The 16,869-nt window shown below is 44.8% G+C and overlaps 1 protein-coding gene across 1 annotated transcript in view; it reads left to right on the top strand.

Annotated features, from left to right (window-relative positions):
- LOC309335226 (alpha-2-macroglobulin-like) overlaps nt 1-16,869 on the top strand; it is a 65,922-nt gene that overhangs the window by 40,662 nt on the left and 8,391 nt on the right. The window contains exons 19-29 of the mRNA XM_081850100.1: nt 2,233-2,467; nt 2,641-2,767; nt 4,354-4,475; nt 5,914-5,965; nt 6,975-7,061; nt 8,816-8,992; nt 11,736-11,820; nt 12,347-12,503; nt 13,579-13,653; nt 15,044-15,209; nt 16,117-16,349. Coding sequence (XP_081706226.1) covers nt 2,233-2,467; nt 2,641-2,767; nt 4,354-4,475; nt 5,914-5,965; nt 6,975-7,061; nt 8,816-8,992; nt 11,736-11,820; nt 12,347-12,503; nt 13,579-13,653; nt 15,044-15,209; nt 16,117-16,349 — 1,516 coding nt within the window. The remainder of the gene's footprint in view (nt 1-2,232; nt 2,468-2,640; nt 2,768-4,353; nt 4,476-5,913; nt 5,966-6,974; nt 7,062-8,815; nt 8,993-11,735; nt 11,821-12,346; nt 12,504-13,578; nt 13,654-15,043; nt 15,210-16,116; nt 16,350-16,869) is intronic.

Raw genomic sequence — 16,869 nt, 5'->3', positions numbered from 1 at the left:
AGGAGCAACTCATAGCACGCGGTGTGGTAGCCTTTTTTGAGGTTTTTGAAGACTTTGGTGATTTTTGAAGCTTTTCCAAAGTCCGTGCTTCGCAAGACGAAAAAATCGCAAGACAAAAAAACTCGCAGAACGAATTAATTTCGTCTTGCGAGGTACCACTGTAGTGGTTTTCAGACTTTGTGGGGTGCGCATATTGCAGATATTAATATTATGCAGTTTGAAGCGAGTGGATGCATAAAAACGGGCTCCTTTGGAAATGAAGCACTGTTTACCGAAAGCTTTGCTTGCGGAACTTTCTTCAAAACAAAACAAAAACATCCAAACAACTCCATAAGACATATGCCAGTCCAAGGCATAGGCTCAGCATCTTACAAAATGTCAAGCAATTTCAACAGACCTAGAAACAGAGGTCTGTCTCTCCCCACAACCTGCATCCTGCCTGGGGCTGTTTATCTGGAAAGCTTCATCTACATCCTCACTCTCACAGAGCCCAGGAACAAAGGACTCCAGCCATCACCCTTCCAAGATGGCGAAGTTGCAATTCAATTCAATACCTCTCATGTGATCTAAGGTTAAACACTCATATGTTAGATTGCAGAAAACAACATTCCATTATCAACTCAGTTAAGGCTCAGAGTCCCTTAGAGTACGGCAGTGGAATTTTCCAGCATTAAACCCTTTCACCATTACACATAAGCATTCCCATTTCGGTGTCAATTAAAACCATTATAATCAATAGGGCAGTGGTGGTGCTGGGGGAGTCCGTAGCGAAAATCCCTTGAAAGAAATGCTGAGAACCTGTGGCCTTCCAGGTGTTACTGCCATACAACCTCCATCATACCTGTTCACAGGCCATCCAGCCCGGGGGTGATGGGAGTTGGAGCCCAACAACAATGGGAAGGCCACACAGCCCCCACCCCACAAAATCTCTGCCCTATTACGAGCCATAACCCTAGGGAGAATTAGGCAAATTAATGAAGGACAAGGCTCTTGATAGCACCTTGAATACTTGGAAGTGGTGTGCATTTTACAGGATTTCCCTGGTGATGGGAAATGAAGGGAGCTATGAAAATGTTCCTCACCCTGCACGACCATCTTCAGAAAAATAAAGGCCTGTCACATTGAAGATGGATCAAACATTGCTGGGGCTTTGTCGACATGCAGAGGGCCGCGAGGCCAGCTGGCAATCCTCAGCTCAGCCGACTCCTTCCATCGACCTCTGCTCTGATGTAAATCAGCGACCCGGGCTTCAGAACCAGGGCACGCTATCAGCAGATAGAACTGCACACACAGAATAGGCGTGAGGCTTGTGAAGTCATACTACAACTACAGATCTATTAATCATAAATCAGGACAAAGAAACATGTCGTCTCTCATGTTGTCTCAGAGAGAAGGGGGGAAAGCAAAAGCCAGTGTGCTGCAGTGGTTAAGAGCAGTAGACTCGTAATCTGGTGAACCGAGTTCGCGTCTCCGCTCCTCCACATGCACCTCACAGAGTGTTTGTTGTCGGGGAGGAAGGGAAAGGAGATTGTTAGCCGCTTTGAGACTCTTTAGGGTAGGGATAATGTGGGATATCAAATCCAAACTCATGTGGTAACCTTACTTACCTTACTGGGAAATGATATACAATGAAATGAAAAGGATGTTTAAAATAACGTTTGTAAAAAAATACCAGAAGCCTTTCTCTTGGGAATTATAGGGACAGAACTACTTAAATTGTATAGAAATTTATTCATGTATACGACTACAGCAGCAAGAGTGGTACTTGCCCCAAAATGGAAAGAAGCAGAAGTCCCAGCAAAGGAAGAATGGATATGAAACTGTATGGAATATGCAAAAAAGGCAAAACTTACCGGAAGAATAAGAAATCAAGATAACAAACTTTTAATAAAAGAATGGAAATGGTTTATTGAACATTTACAGACAAATTGTAAACAGATAAAAACACTGGCAGGGTTATTGTAATAACCTGCAGTTACGGTACGTAAGAGTAAGAGAAATAAATAAGTTAAGTTAATTTGGATATGCAAAAGGTATTAAAAACAAAGTTAAGGAACCGCAGAAAGAGGGGGAAGGAAGTCAAGTTTTAAAATGTCAAAATGACTGTAAAATCAATGGAATGTGTATATCTGAAAAGATATGTATATGTATATGTATATACATATATATAAAACCCTTGGGACCCCTTCAAACTCTATGATTCTTTGATTCCTGTTCTTCTCTGTCCCTCAGCAGCGAGTCCCAAGGCGAGATTGACATCCCCGTGACCATTCCGGACACCATCACCGAGTGGAAGGCTGGAGCTTTCTGCTTGTCCCCGGATGTGGGCTTTGGCCTGGCCCAGACTGCCTCCCTCAAGGCCTTCCAGCCATTCTTCCTGGATCTGACCTTGCCCTACTCTGTGGTGCGGGGCGAAGCGTTCACCCTGAAGGCCACCGTCTTCACCTACATGCAGCGCTGCGTCAGGGTGAGGAACGCCCTAGCTTGGCTCCCGATTCCCGAAAACTCCTCGCCCTCTTTTCCTTGGCGTAGAATTTGGATCGCCTAAGCACAGAATCATATTTCTGCCAGCACCCCAGTCTCTTGAGCGGCAAGAGACTTTTGTTTCCTCCCTGCTAACACCTTTCTGTTCACGGACAGGTCAGTATCTCGCTGGCCCCCTCTGCTGAGTTTGTGGCTTCCCCTGTGGAGAAGGAGGAGGGATCTTACTGCCTGTGTGCCAGTGAAAGGAAAACGGTCTCTTGGACGGTAACTCCCAAATCTCTGGGTAAGCAGCAATACTAGGAACTGCGTAATCACCACTGCCTGAAAGCGAGATGAGCGCCGCAACCACATAGTTGCCTTTGACTGGACTTAACTGTCTAGGGGTCCTTGACCAAACTCTTAGATCAGGGGTATGTATAAATGCAAGGAGTCCTGATTCCTCCTACAGAGTTATCTCCCTTAGTCTGCAGTGAAAGTGTGTGTGTGCACTTCCGGCATGTAAATACAATATATATATTTCTCAGATTAAATATTTACAGTCAGATATCCAACATACATACAACATAGAAACAAGATTCCAAAGAATCTCCTGGACTTCCCTCCTCCCCTTTGTCGGTCCTATTGTTAATCATTTCCTCCTGCATCTTTTATGATAATCCAAATCTTTTACATCTCCATTGTGTCCAAAATTCACCATTAAACTACAAGTGTTATTCCAATCCTACTAACGATTTTAACTATTTACAACGGTTTTTAAGATAAACTATAAATTTCCCCCATTCCTTGTTAGAATTTTGGTCTTCCTGATTTCTGATTTTTTTAGTCATTTTAGCCATTTCGGCATAGTCCATCAACTTGATCAAATACAGTGGTACCTCTACTTACAGACGTGATCCATTCCGGGGTGCCGTTTGCACCCCAAAAAGTCCATAAGTAGAGTGCTGCACGTGCATGTGATGCGATAGAGTGCGCATGCGCAAAGTGTGCAGATCGCTTCTGTGCATGTCCGAAGCGGTGAACCTGGAAGTAAACACTTCCGGGTTTGCTGCGTTCGTAACCAGAAAAAATGCAACGTGTAGCAAACGCAACTCGAGGTATGACTGTACTGTAGCAAATTTGGCTACTGCCTACATTTTGGGTATGCATAGATTTCTCTCCCAACTTTAAATAGCCTGATAGAAGAAGAAGAGTTTGGATTTGATATCCCACTTTATCACTACCCTAAGGAGTCTCAAAGGGATGCGGGTGGCGCTGTGGGTTAAACCACAGAGCCTAGGACTTGCCAATCAGAAGGTTGGCGGTTCGAATCCCCGTGACGGCGTGAGCTCCCGTTGCTCGGTCCCTGCTCCTGCTAACCTAGCAGTTCGAAAGCACATCAAAGTGCAAGTAGATAAATAGGTACCACTCTGTCGGGAAGGTAAACGGCGTTTCCATGCGCTGCTCTGGTTCGCCAGAAGCAGCTTTGTCATGCTGGCCACATGACCCAGAAGCTGTACGCCAGCTCCCTCGGCCAGTAAAGCGAGATGAGCACCACAACCCCAGAGGCGGTCACGACTGGACCTAATGGTCAGGGGTCCCTTTACCTTTAAGGAGTCTCAAAGCAGCTAACATTCTCCTTTCCCTTCCTCCCCCACAACAAACACTCTGTGAGGTGAGTGGGGCTGAGAGACTTCAGAGAAGTGTGACTAGCCCAAGGTCACCCAGCAGCTGCATGTGGAGGAGCGGAGACGCGAACCCGGTTCACCAGATTACGAGTCCACCGCTCTTAACCACTACACCACACTGGCTCTATGATAACAATGGAAAGGATTGCAAGTGAATCATGCTATTAACAAAATAGAATGAGGGCGGCCCTTTTTTCTCTTCTAGGGGAAATAAACTTCACAGTGAGCGCTGAAGCCCTGAACTCTGAACAGCTCTGTGGGAACGAAATAGTGGAGATGCCCCACAAAGGGCAGAAGGACACTGTGATCAAATCCCTTTTGGTCGAGGTATAAATGATGGCAGAGCATATGCCTGCACTGCCCAGGGTGGGGGCGCTCCCGAGGGGGGCGTGGTGCGGAGGATGCCCTCCCAGGGACAGGATCGCTGCTCGGGTGCCTGGAACAGCGTGTGTGCCCTGCAGTTGGGTGCAGACCAAGCCACTCATGGTGGACATTTGGCATTCCACCCACCCGTGATTCCCAAGCCTCCCCCAAGTTGTCAAAACAAAGGGGGAAGGGGGAAACACCACCGGCAAAGCGGCGCAACTCCCCCCTTACCCCAACTGCTCAGGGTAGGCTTGGGAGTCACAGGCAGGCCGCACGCCGAATGTCACCCCCCTCAGTCAAGGCACCCAGGGCAGTCCACCCCCTTCCTGTGCCCCTGGGTACGAGGGCTGCTTTAATCTTGATTTGGGGTTGCATAAGTGTGATTTTGTGGGGAGTAAAGCAGACCCTCCAAGTGTCCCTATTTTCCAAGGACAGTCCTGGATTTACAGAAGCAGTCCCGGTTTCTGATTTGATTCTGGAATGTCCTGTTCCACTCCCTCCCATTGTTATTGGAGGAATGCTGGAGGGCATGGGCAGAGCAACATCTTTTGCAATAAATTGCCTGAATCATTGGGGAATAAAGAGAGAACGGGAACTTGCTCTTCCTCCTTATTGGTTCCTTCTCTTTCATCATTTACTGTACTCTCCTGTGTATAAGACAATGATTTTACTAAAAAAAAAAAAAGTAGTCCAAAATTTGGGGTCGTTTTATACACTTGGCTTGGGCTCTTGAAATAAGGCAACCCAAAAAAGCTCAATAACTTTGGTCAGCTTCCCTCAAAAAAAGCTCAGAGTTGTTCTGTTTGATGTTTAAAATATTGATTTCTTAATAGTAAGGTAAACTATTTCCTTTCAGGGTCTGTTTCCTGCTTCTTTTCCAAGTTTCAGTCAATGTGAGCTAGCATGTGCCAGTGTATTGACTTATTGGCTCCATCTTGGCTGCATGTAAAATTCATATACAGGGACCTTAGGGTTTGTAATAACCAAATAACATTTAGAATGGCTTTGTTTGCCATGAGGAATACACATTATGTTTTCTTTATCCTTCCAACCAGACTACAGTGGTACCTCGGGATGCGAATGGGATCAGTTCCAGAGCCCCGTTCGCATCCTGAATAGAACGTAAGATGTGACTGTGTGTCTGCATGTGCGCGGGTCGCGTTTTGCTGCTTCCACGCATGCGCGCGATGTCATTTTGAGCGTCTGCGCATGCGCAAGTGGCATAACCCGGAAGTAACGTGCTCCGTTACTTCCAGATTGCTGTGGAGCGCAACCCGGAAGCGCTCAACCCGAAGCACATTCAACCCGAGGTATGACTGTATTTCTTTCTGCACACTGCTGGAATGCAGAATTTATTTCATTCTCCTTTTCTCCTTTTCTTTTCTCTCCTCTCATGAAGCCGGAAGGCGTTGAGAAGGATGTGGTCTTCAGCAACCTGCTATGTGCAGCTGGTAAGTGTCTGCTAATGGAGGCCTCCCTACCCATTTCTCTGTATGAATCTCACAGAACTGGAAAGGGCACAACAGAAACATCATCATCATCATCAGTTGCTTTTCTCTTATTTATTTATACTTTTCTATTTATACATTTCACTGATTTTACAATCATTTTGACACTTCAAAACTTGACTTCCTTCCCCCTCTTTCTGCGGTTCCTTAAATTAAATTAGTTTTTAATAACTTCTGCATGTCCAAATTAACTTAATTTACTCATTTATTCATCTTCTTTAAATATATACTCTTATAAAACTGCAGGTTATTACAATAATCTTGGCAATGTTTTTATCTGTTTTATAATTTATCTGTAAATATTCAATAAACCATTTCCATTCGTTGGTAAAAAAAAATGTTAACAAAGTAGTTGCTAATTATTCAACGATGTAAGTGGGAGCAGGAGACGTGAGGAAGTCCAAAGAAGTTATGAGATTTTGTTATGACATAACTAATGTTGTCTATTTGTGCATTTCTTTTATAAAAAAACCTTAATAAATATTAAAAAAAAAACAAAGTAGTTGCTTTTCTCACAGAGTGAAGCAAAGTGATTATTATTATTATTATTATTATTATTTATAGTAGTAATTACACACCCTTTGTTAGCTATTTTTCTGAGTCATGTAGAGTGATTCAGTGCTTTCACCCTCAAAGCCCTAGTGATGAAGTAGACTCCACACACAAGATTTTGAAGACGACTCTTTACTTGCAGGATGGCAACTATTACAAGCAATAATATTTATGCGTATCAGGTCAAATACAATGCATCCCTCTCCCTTGAGCCCAAGAGAGGGTCTTCTTGTTTCTTGCTTCCAAAACTCCTTTGAAGCCGACCATAAATTATCAGCCCATAGCTCCTCAAACCTGGAAGGGAACAAAGAGTAGGCGTGCAAATGTTCCCGCTAACTGGAAGAGAGGCTGTAATATCAGGCAACAGGAATGATCAAAACTCCCTCTGTTCTGCTTGCAGAGAAGTCGAAGTCATCAGGACCTGTTTCTTTAAAGCTGCCAGGCAATGTGGTGGAGGGCTCGGCCAGGGCCTCCTTCTGTGTGCTGGGTAAGTCATGAAAACTTCCCGGGACTCGGGCTTCTCAGAGACCCTGCGTAAATGCTCTCTATTCCACACCATCTGGCCCAGTCTTCACCCTTCCGCATGTGAATAGCTCTCTCCAGTTCCAACGTCCTGGGCTGAGTGCAGTCGCTTATGAAGTCAAGACAGCACCGACCACATAGATGTCAGTGTTAGGTTTCTGTTATGCCACTGTGCAGTTCTTGGAGTCACAAGACTCTGTTGACATTCCAGACTGTTGGAAGTCTCACGGGAGACGGATGTTGAAGTTACTGGTTTCCTGTTTCTTTGTTCCTGTTGTTTTCTGTCTCTCACAGAGAGCAGATGCATATTCTTTTCTGTCCTGCGTAGTCAGAAATAAAGCAGCAATGTAGCACACACTTCATGTCTCCTTCTGCTGCTGTCTGGGTACTCTGCTTAAAGGGGAGCATGCCTGAAGTCTCATTCAAAGGCTTAGGTCGTTAATCACCGTCAGAGGAGAGCCGAAGGAGTAGCCTTTACAGCTGGGTCGTATAGAGGCTCCGGCAGTCAGCAGGCTTGGAGGAGACCCAAGATTTGCAGAAGTAGCAAACAAAGTTGTGGAAGGAGAGCTAAAGGCTAGAGCTGGGGTGGAATGGAACAGCTCAATGAGGATTGAGCATGCACCATTGACATGGGATGCTAGCAAACTTTTGGGAAGGGAAATCAAGTGGCAGGGGTAATGAAATGGAGTATGCTGGAAAAGAATGTATCTTTCTGGAACTCAGTGCTACATGCTGTAAATATTTGCGCTTATTTTCTTCTTGTCTTTTCCCTTATTCTAGCACATTCTTTCTTGGCCTGGCCTCTCCTTGCCTCCTTAATTATGCCTCCATCTGAGCCCAGTCATTTCTCATGTAATCTGGCACTGATAATATGTGGGAATTAGACTCTAGTTCCCATTTACAGAACTATGTGAAGGGAGGAGACTGGGTTGTTTAACCCTTTAACTAGTTCCCTTTTCCGTTCTATAAAAATTACGCAAAACACACTCTCTTTTTAAAGTTTAAATAACAAATAGCTTTTAATCAGTGTACAATCGTACCTCGGCTCCCGAATGCCTTGGGAGTCAAACATTCTGGCTCCCAAATGATTGAAAACCGGAAGTAAGTGGTCCGGTTTTCAAATGTTCTTTCGGAAGCGGAATGTCCAATGGGGCGTCCGCGGTTTCAGATTGACTGCAGCTAAACAGAAGCTGCGCTTTGGAAGTCGAACATTTGGGAAGTCAAACGGACTTCCGGAATGGATTCTGTTCGACTTCTGAGGTACGGCTGTACTTGCACTTGTTAGATTAAACATACAAGGCAGGCAGGTGTTATGTTGCTAATACACATTGCATAGATTTGTATCTTATTAGCACTTAATATTTATCTGCTTCCATCTGGCCATTCTCTCCTCCACAGCATTTTCATTATGTACATTTCCACCTGAACTATTTCCCCCTCCCCCTCCCTGATCTGTGATTTCCTGATCTGTGTTTATGGAAGTTTTTAATATTTAATGCTGTATTGTTTTTAACACTCAATTGGGAGCCGCCCAGAGTGGCTGGGGAAACCCAGCCAGATGGGCGGGGTATAAATAAATTATTATTGTTATTATTATTCCTTATGGAAATTTGCATTGCTTTGATGTTTTCTTTTGTCATGCATTTCACTTGGTGGCTCTGCACCATCCCCTCGTATTCCAACCAATCTTTTCCCTCCCCTCCTCTTCCCACATCCCAGGGGACATCCTCGGAACAGCTATAGAGAACCTCCACCAGCTTCTTCAGATGCCCTACGGCTGTGGGGAGCAGAACTTGGCCCTCTTTGCCCCCAACATCTATATCCTGGAGTACCTGAATAAGACTGAGCAGCTGACTGAGGAGGTGAAGTCCAAGGCCATCGGATACTTAGTGGCTGGTGAGAAAAACTTGTGAGGAGAGGATGTACGGGGAGAATTCTACATTTGTTGTTTCCTGCAGGGCGGGAGGAACAATGTGGATTCACTCAGAACATATTTATAAGCATGGCTTTACTGGACTGAAATCAATACATTAATTAACTACCACACTAGTTGTTGGATTGCTAGTAGCGACCAATTTTAATCACAGGGGCTTTGAGTTCAGGACACACTTTGAAACTATTGAGAAACTGAGGGTGGCGTGTCTTCTCTTGATGCCCACATAGCCTCTGAGCATCCATCACCGCCCCCTTGGTTGTGTGGCTGAGTAACCTTTCCTCCCCTGAAAAGTAAAGGTAAAGGTAAAGGGACCCCTGACCGTTAGGTCCAGTCACAGACGACTCTGGGGTTGCGGCGCTCATCCCGCTTTATTGGCCGAGGGAGCAGCCAAGGGATCTTTGGGTGAAGGGCGGTATACAAATTTATTTTTTAAAAAAATGGATAAAAAATAAATGGTTTTTTAAAATAATATTTATTAGATTTTTAACAAAAAAGAGTTACAAAATAATAACACGCAAGAGAAAAAAAATATAAAGATACAAAAACCAAAAATTTAACATAAAGAGAAAAAAGTAAAAAAAAACTAAAAATCCCTCTTTTATAATATCTTACATTCATTTACTTATTTTCGTGACTTCCTCACACCTCCCTTTTTTGTATTCCATTTAAAAATTTATTCAGCAAATTCATAACCTCATATTTTACCCTTAATTATTTATCTTCACATATTCTAGCTTCAAATTTTCATCTGGTATCCATCCCTTCTTGCATATTCTTATTTTACCTTATTACTAGAACCACTTCATTTTATTCCAACGTCTTTAACATTCAATAATTTTACAGTGTTTCTGTAGATAGATTTTAAATTTCTTCCAATCTTCTTCCACCGACTCTTCTCCCTGGTCTCGGATTCCGCCGGTCATTTCAGCCAATTCCATATAGTCCATTACTTGCATCTGCCATTCTTCCAGGCTGGGTAGGTCTTGTGTCTTCCAATGCTTTGCAATGAGTATTCTTGCTGCTGCTGTAGCATACATAAAAAAAGTTCTGTCCTTCTTTGGCACCACTTGGCCACCATACCCAGGAGAAAGGCCTCTGGTTTCTTCAAGAAGGTATATTTAAATACCTTTTTCAATTCATTATAGATCATTTCCCAGAAAGCCTTAATCCTTGGGCACGTCCACCAGAGGTGAAAGAATGTACCTTCAGTCTCTTTACATTTCCAACATTTATTATCGGGCAGATGATAGATTTTTGCAAGCTTGACTGGGGTCATGTACCACCTGTATATCATTTTCATAATATTCTCTCTTAAGGCATTACATGCCGTGAATTTCATACCTGTGGTCCACAACTTTTCCCAGTCAGTAAACATAATGTTATGACCAATATCTTGTGCCCATTTTATCATAGCAGATTTTACCGTTTCATCCTCAGTATTCCATTTCAGCAGCAGGTTGTACATTTTTGATAATGTCTTAGCTTTGGGTTCTAACAATTCTGTTTCTAGTTTTGATTTTTCCACCTGGAAACCAATTTTTTTATCTAGATTATAAGCCTCCCTTATTTGAAAATAGTGAAGCCAATCTCGCACTTTATCCTTTAATTTCTCAAAACTCTGCAATTTCAATTTGTCACCTTCCTGTTCCAAAATCTCCCAATATTTTGGCCAATTGGCCTCCATATTGAGTTTTTTCAGAGCCTTCACTTCCATAGGCAATAACCACCTTGGGGTTTTATTTTCAAGTAAGTCTTTATATCTTGTCCAGACATTAAACAATGTTCTTCTGACAATATGATTTTTAAAAGCCTTATGCACTTTAACCTTGTCATACCACAGATATGCATGCCACCCAAAAGCATTGTCAAAACCTTCTAGGTCCAAAATGTCTGTGTTCTCAAGAAGCAGCCATTCTTTCAGCCAGCAAAAAGCTGCTGATTCATAATACAACTTAAAGTCCGGCAGGGCAAATCCACCTCTGTCCTTTGCATCAGTAAGTATTTTAAATTTTATTCTGGGCTTCTTGCCCTGGGCTTCTTGCAAGAAAAAAATAAATGTTAAATGATATGCTATCTTACTACTTCCTTTCCCCAAAATGGCATATCTGACGAGTTTGGGGTAGCATTTAGGAAAACACTGAATGTAGCATTGCCATAAGGAGCACGCTCCTCTCCTATTATTGCAGAAGTAGACATAATTCCTTAAGAATGGATTTCCTTAAGAATGGAGGAATTATTCTCCATTCTTAAGGAAATCAGCCCTGAGTGCTCACTGGAAGGACAGATCCTGAAGCTGAGACTAATACTTTGGCCACGTCATGAGAAGAGAAGGGGACGACAGAGGACGAGATGGTGAAACAGTGTTGTCGAAGTTACCAGCATGGGTTTGACCAAACTGCGGGAGGCAGTGGAAGACAGGAGTGCCTGGCGTGCTCTGGTCCATGGGGTCACGAAGAGTCGGACACGACTAAACAACAACAGACATAATTCACAAAATGATAGGTGCAAAATAGAAAACTAGTCCTTGTTTATCAGGTTTCAGAATTGTAAGTCTCAAGAAAATATTCAACCTTGTGCTTTTTTGTTGCATTACTGCTTCTTTCCATAGAAGATGCCTCTGTTGAGTTTTGGGTCAGTTGCAAATTTTATCAAGAAGATTAAAAAAGGGCAAAACCCCCCACCCCGATTCTCCTTCCATTTCAGGCTACCAGAGGCAACTGAACTACAAGCACTCTGATGGCTCCTATAGCACCTTTGGACAAGATAACCGGAGCCCAGGGAACACCTGGTGAGATTGACAGAGGCTGCCTCATTTATGCAAGGCATATACATACATGTTGAGCAGGGGGAGGTTACCTGGTTGAATTGCCTTGAGAGTCCAAATACACTATGTCAGCTGGCTCACCCTTATCTATATGCTTGTTGACACTCTCATAGGGCTCTATAGGTTTGTGGGACAAGACTTGTCCTTGCAGAAGCCATGCTGGTTCTACGTCAGCAAGGCTTGTTCTTCTATATGCTTGGTAATTTTATCCTTGACAATTCTTTCCTGGGACAGATGTTAAGCTAACCAGCCTGTAATTTCCACAATCCCTACCCCAGGATATATTCTATCTTAATACAATTCTGTATTCCTTAGCTTAAGCTGTCAATTTTTTGTCTCATACCTGAAAATGCTTTCCTGGTGTTGCATCCAATATTATTCATTCTGAGGTCCTATCAAAGGGCACATTTCTGGGCTTCTACCTTTCAAATTTCCCCAAATGCATTGGCACTGGTGCCTGACTCTGCTGTGCTCGGTGGCTTTCTTGCAGGCTGACGGCGTTTACGCTCAAGTCCTTTTCCCGAGCCAGACCCTACATCTTTGTGGAAGAAAAACACATCCAGGACGCTCAGGCGTATCTGGCTTATAGGCAGAGAGAGAATGGCTGCTTCAGAAGTGTTGGGACCCTGTGGAACAACGCTCTGAAGGTACAGAGAGAGGGAGAGAATGCAGTCAGAACCAGATGCTGGGGAAACCTCAGAAACAAAAATTCACCAGTGTGGTTTGTGTTGGCCTTTTGGGCTGAATTAAGTTGGAAATGGTCATGGTGTGATTATATTATGCTGTTCTCTTGAGCTCTTTCTGAGGCCTCTAGACTGAGGAAATTGTAGTGTGGAAGATACCATGAAAAGAGAAGATAGGTGGGAACATAGATCCCATCTCTGGGGTGCCATAATAATAATAATAATAATAATAATAATAATAATAATAATAATAATAATTTATTATTTATACCCCACCCATCTGGTTGGGTTTCCCCAGCCACTCTGGGCGGCTCCCAACAGAATATTAAAAACACGACAAAACATCAAGCATTAAAAACAGGGCTGCCTTCAGATGCCTTCTAAAAGTCAGATAGTCCTTTATCTCCCTGACATCTGATGGAAGGGTGTTCCATAGGGCGGGCACCACTACTAAGAAGGCCCTCTGCCTGGTTCCTTGTAATCGCACTTCCTTCAGTGAGGGAACCGCCAGAAGGCCCTCAGCGCTGGACCTCAGTGTCCGGGCTGGACGATGGGGTGGAGATGCTCCTTCAGGTATACTGGGCCAAAGCCATTTAGGCCTTTAAAGGTAGCCCCACGTAGAGCACATTACAGTTGGGGTGCCCGGCCGGGTGACCCAATGCATTGCACATGTGACATCACATGGTGTGACGAGGCCCAATGGGGTTCATCACAGCTGTGGGAGGACCATAACACTCTCTGGAAGGCCCAGCAATGTGTGACATCATACATACACGACAGGCACCCCCAATGTGGGGCGGAACCCAGTGCACCTGGGCGGGAAGCAGTGCAGAACTGGAGTGGAGAGTAAGACTGGGACCATTTGCATGGAAACCATCCATGATAGGAGACCCATGTGGACCGGAGCTCTAAGTATGGTGGACAGCCAGAAGAAGTGCATCCTAGTATCAGGTGGGTTTTGGAGAAGGTGGATCTTGGGAGATGGAGAAGGACCTTCACATACCCCATGGCGCTGCCTTTTCCGCTTTCTTTCCTACAGGGTGGGGTGGATGACGAGATCAGTCTCTCTGCCTACATCACTGCTGCTTTGCTGGAGAGCCATCTGCCTCTCGATGTAAGTGTCTGTCTTCTCCTTCCCAAAGCCCATTGTGGAACAAACAGCCATGCAGGGCAGGCAGGAGGTGCCCCCCACAATCACAGCTGAATGTCTCTCGGCAAATTCCAAATCAACAAACAAGTGGGGTCCCTGTTTCCTTCTCAAGCAAAGCAACCAGCCTTCTTTCTCGTGCAGAGGGCAGGAGAACCCATGACCCTCCAGATCTTGTCGGACTACAACTTCCAGCCCCAGCCAACATGGCTAATGCTCAGGGATGACGGGCTACGTAGTCAACCACAGATGTTCTCTAACTCAAGTCTAGCAAGTGGCCTTCATGCGTTCTGTGGCGGGAATTTGTTCCACTATCCTGGCAGAGCTGAGAATTTTCCTGGTTTGATTAAGATGGGTTTTCTTCATTCCAGTGGATGAAAGGTGGTAATCATCATCATCATCATCATCATCATCATAATTTTTATTTATACCCCACCCTCCCCAGCCAAGACCAGGATCAGGGCGGCTAACACCCGATGTAAAAACAAATTGATTGAAATACAGCTTAAAAACAAGATTAAAATACAACATTAAAACATTAAAATACAGCCTCCTTTCAATGGAAACTCAAATCAAAAACTTTTGGGGGGATGAAAAATCAAGTCTTCACCAAGGCTAACTTTCCAGACTGGTCCTACGTGGGCCAGAAAAAAGCCAGGGAAGTCCCCAAATAGGGAAGTCCGCCTCAGGAATGGAGAGACGTCACCCAGAACTCTTTAACCCTGTGAGTTCTGAAACCATTCACAGATTCCAAGCCCAAGGCCAGGCGGAACAAGTCTGTCTTACAGGCCCTGCGGAAAGAAGTCAGATCCTGCCGGGCCCTGGTCTCATGAGGCAGAGCGTTCCACCAGGCCGGAGCCAGTGTTGAAAAGGCCCTGGCTCTGGTTGAGGCTAATCTAACTTCCTTAGGGCCTGGGACCACTAGGGTGTTGCTATTTATGGACCTTGAGGCTCTCTGTGGGGCATACCGGGAGAGGCGGTCCCGTAGGTACGAGGGTCCTAGGCTGTGAAGGGCTTTAAAGGTCAAAAGCAGCACCTTAAGTCTGACCCCGTACTCCACCGGGAGCCAGTGCCGCTGGGAAAGCATAGAAAAGGTAAAGAAATTTAATAAATGAATAAAAATGAAAGGGGTTTTCCAGAGGCACCTGGTTGTGAGAACAGGGTGCCAGACTAGATGGGCCCTTTGTGTGATCTAAGGCGCTCTTGTGATGTTCTTGTGTCTTTGCCCTGCCCAGCTTCCTGCAGCGCGTGGTCCTGACTCTGCTATTCCAGCCACCACTTAGGGGTTCCCCCCAGGCCTTCTGAAACAGCTACAATGGCTTGGGATAAGCCTCTCCTCCCTCCCTTCTCTCCACAGCATCCCACCGTGCGTAATGCCCTGTTCTGCCTGGAGACGGCGGCTCAGGCGAAAGAGATCCACGTTTACAGCCTGGCCTTGCTGGCTTATTCCTTTGCCCTGGCAGGGAAGGAGGAGCAGAGGCAGAAAATGCTGCAGTTACTCCACGAGGAAGCCGTGCAAGAAGGTGAGAACGGATCTCTGGGTGGAAGGGAAGGGTGTAGTACTCAACCCTTCTTCAGCTCCGAGGGCCTTCTGGCGGTTCCCTCATTGCGAGAAGCGAGGTTACAGGGAACCAGACAGAGGGCCTTCTCGGTGGTGGCGCCCGCCCTGTGGAACATCCTTCAGATGTGAAGGAAATAAGCAGCTATCTTATCTTTAAAAGACATCTGAAGGCAGCCCTGTTTAGGGAAGTTTTTCATATTTAATGCTGTATTGTTTGTAACACTCGATCGGGAGATGCCCAGAGTGGCTGGGGAAACAGCCAGATGGGATAAATAATAAATTATTATTATTATTATTATTATTATTATTATTATTATTATTATTCTCCCCTTGAAAATCTGGCTCCTCATTCCCTAGTGGGAATGAATAGTTGGCAATGCAGACAAAACCACCAGTCCAAAGATCCACCTTCTTCTCAGGATCCAAACAGTGAAGTAAGGTTACAGGGAACCAGACAGAGGGCCTTCTCAGTGGTGGCGCCCGCCCTGTGGAACGCCCTCCCACCAGATGTGAAGGAAATAAGTAGCTATCCTATCCTTAAAAGACATCTGAAGGCAGCCCTGTTTAGGGAAGTTTTTAATATTTAATGCTGTATTGTTTTTAACACTCGATTAGGAGCTGCCCATAATTATTATTATTATTATTACTATTATTATTATTATTCTCCCCTTGAATATCTGGCTCCTCATTCCCTGGTGGGAATGAATAGTTGGCAATGCAGACAAAACCACCAGTCCAAAGATCCGCCTTCTTCTCAGGATCCAAACAGTTTGCTGGCCCTCTTCCCACATTCCACAGCACCGACATTGTTAGGGGTGCCTGGGTTGCTCGACCCAAACATTAACGACTCCCTCCCTCCCTCCCTGAAGAGGATGGCTCCCTTCACTGGCAGCGGCCTGGAAAGAAAGAGGTGGACACGTACCTTTCATTCTTTGGTCCTCCCCGGGCTCCGTCTGCGGAGGTGGAGATGACAGCCTACATCCTCCTGAGTTACCTGACCAAACAGCCAGCCCCATCCCAGGAAGAGCTGGAGACAGCCACCCGCGTTGTCAAGTGGCTCAGCCGGCAACAGAACCCCACTGGGGGCTTCTCCTCCACTCAGGTAAGCCTCCTTCCTTCCTTCCTTCCTTCCTTCCTTCCCTGCCATTCTCTCCTTCCTTCCTTCCTTCCTTCCTTCCTTCCTTCCTTCCTTCCTTCCTTCCTTCCTTCCTTCCTTCCTTCCCTGCCATTCTCTCCTTCCTGAGATCCAGACCCAAGTTTGCTAGGAGTGAAGGGAAGGCACAGCCAGCTGTCAGGGCTGCTGCAAACCCCTGAAATCCAATCAAAAATTCCAATCAAAAATTCTATACAGAATGGGAATGCATAGGAGAATACACGAAGAAACATGGTGTTAAAGCAGAACTCTTAATAGGCAATTGTTAAGCGAGTAAGGACAAGAGAAGTAATTATAATTTAACAGTTTCAAGTTACTCTATTTTATCAAAGCAACTAGAAAAAAATATATTATGATGGGAAGATCTCACACAGGTGAAGGGAAGCAGTGGGGAGGAGGGGAGGGTTAGGTTGAAATTGGGGAATAAAATAATATATGGGACAGCAAAGGATATAATAGATTCTTATAG

This window comes from Podarcis erhardii (assembly GCF_964252035.2).
Source record: "Podarcis erhardii genome assembly, chromosome: 2".
NCBI classification, from domain to species: domain Eukaryota; kingdom Metazoa; phylum Chordata; class Lepidosauria; order Squamata; family Lacertidae; genus Podarcis; species Podarcis erhardii.
The sequence above is the reverse complement of the archived record's forward strand: the minus strand, read 5'-3'. Positions and strand labels throughout refer to the sequence as shown.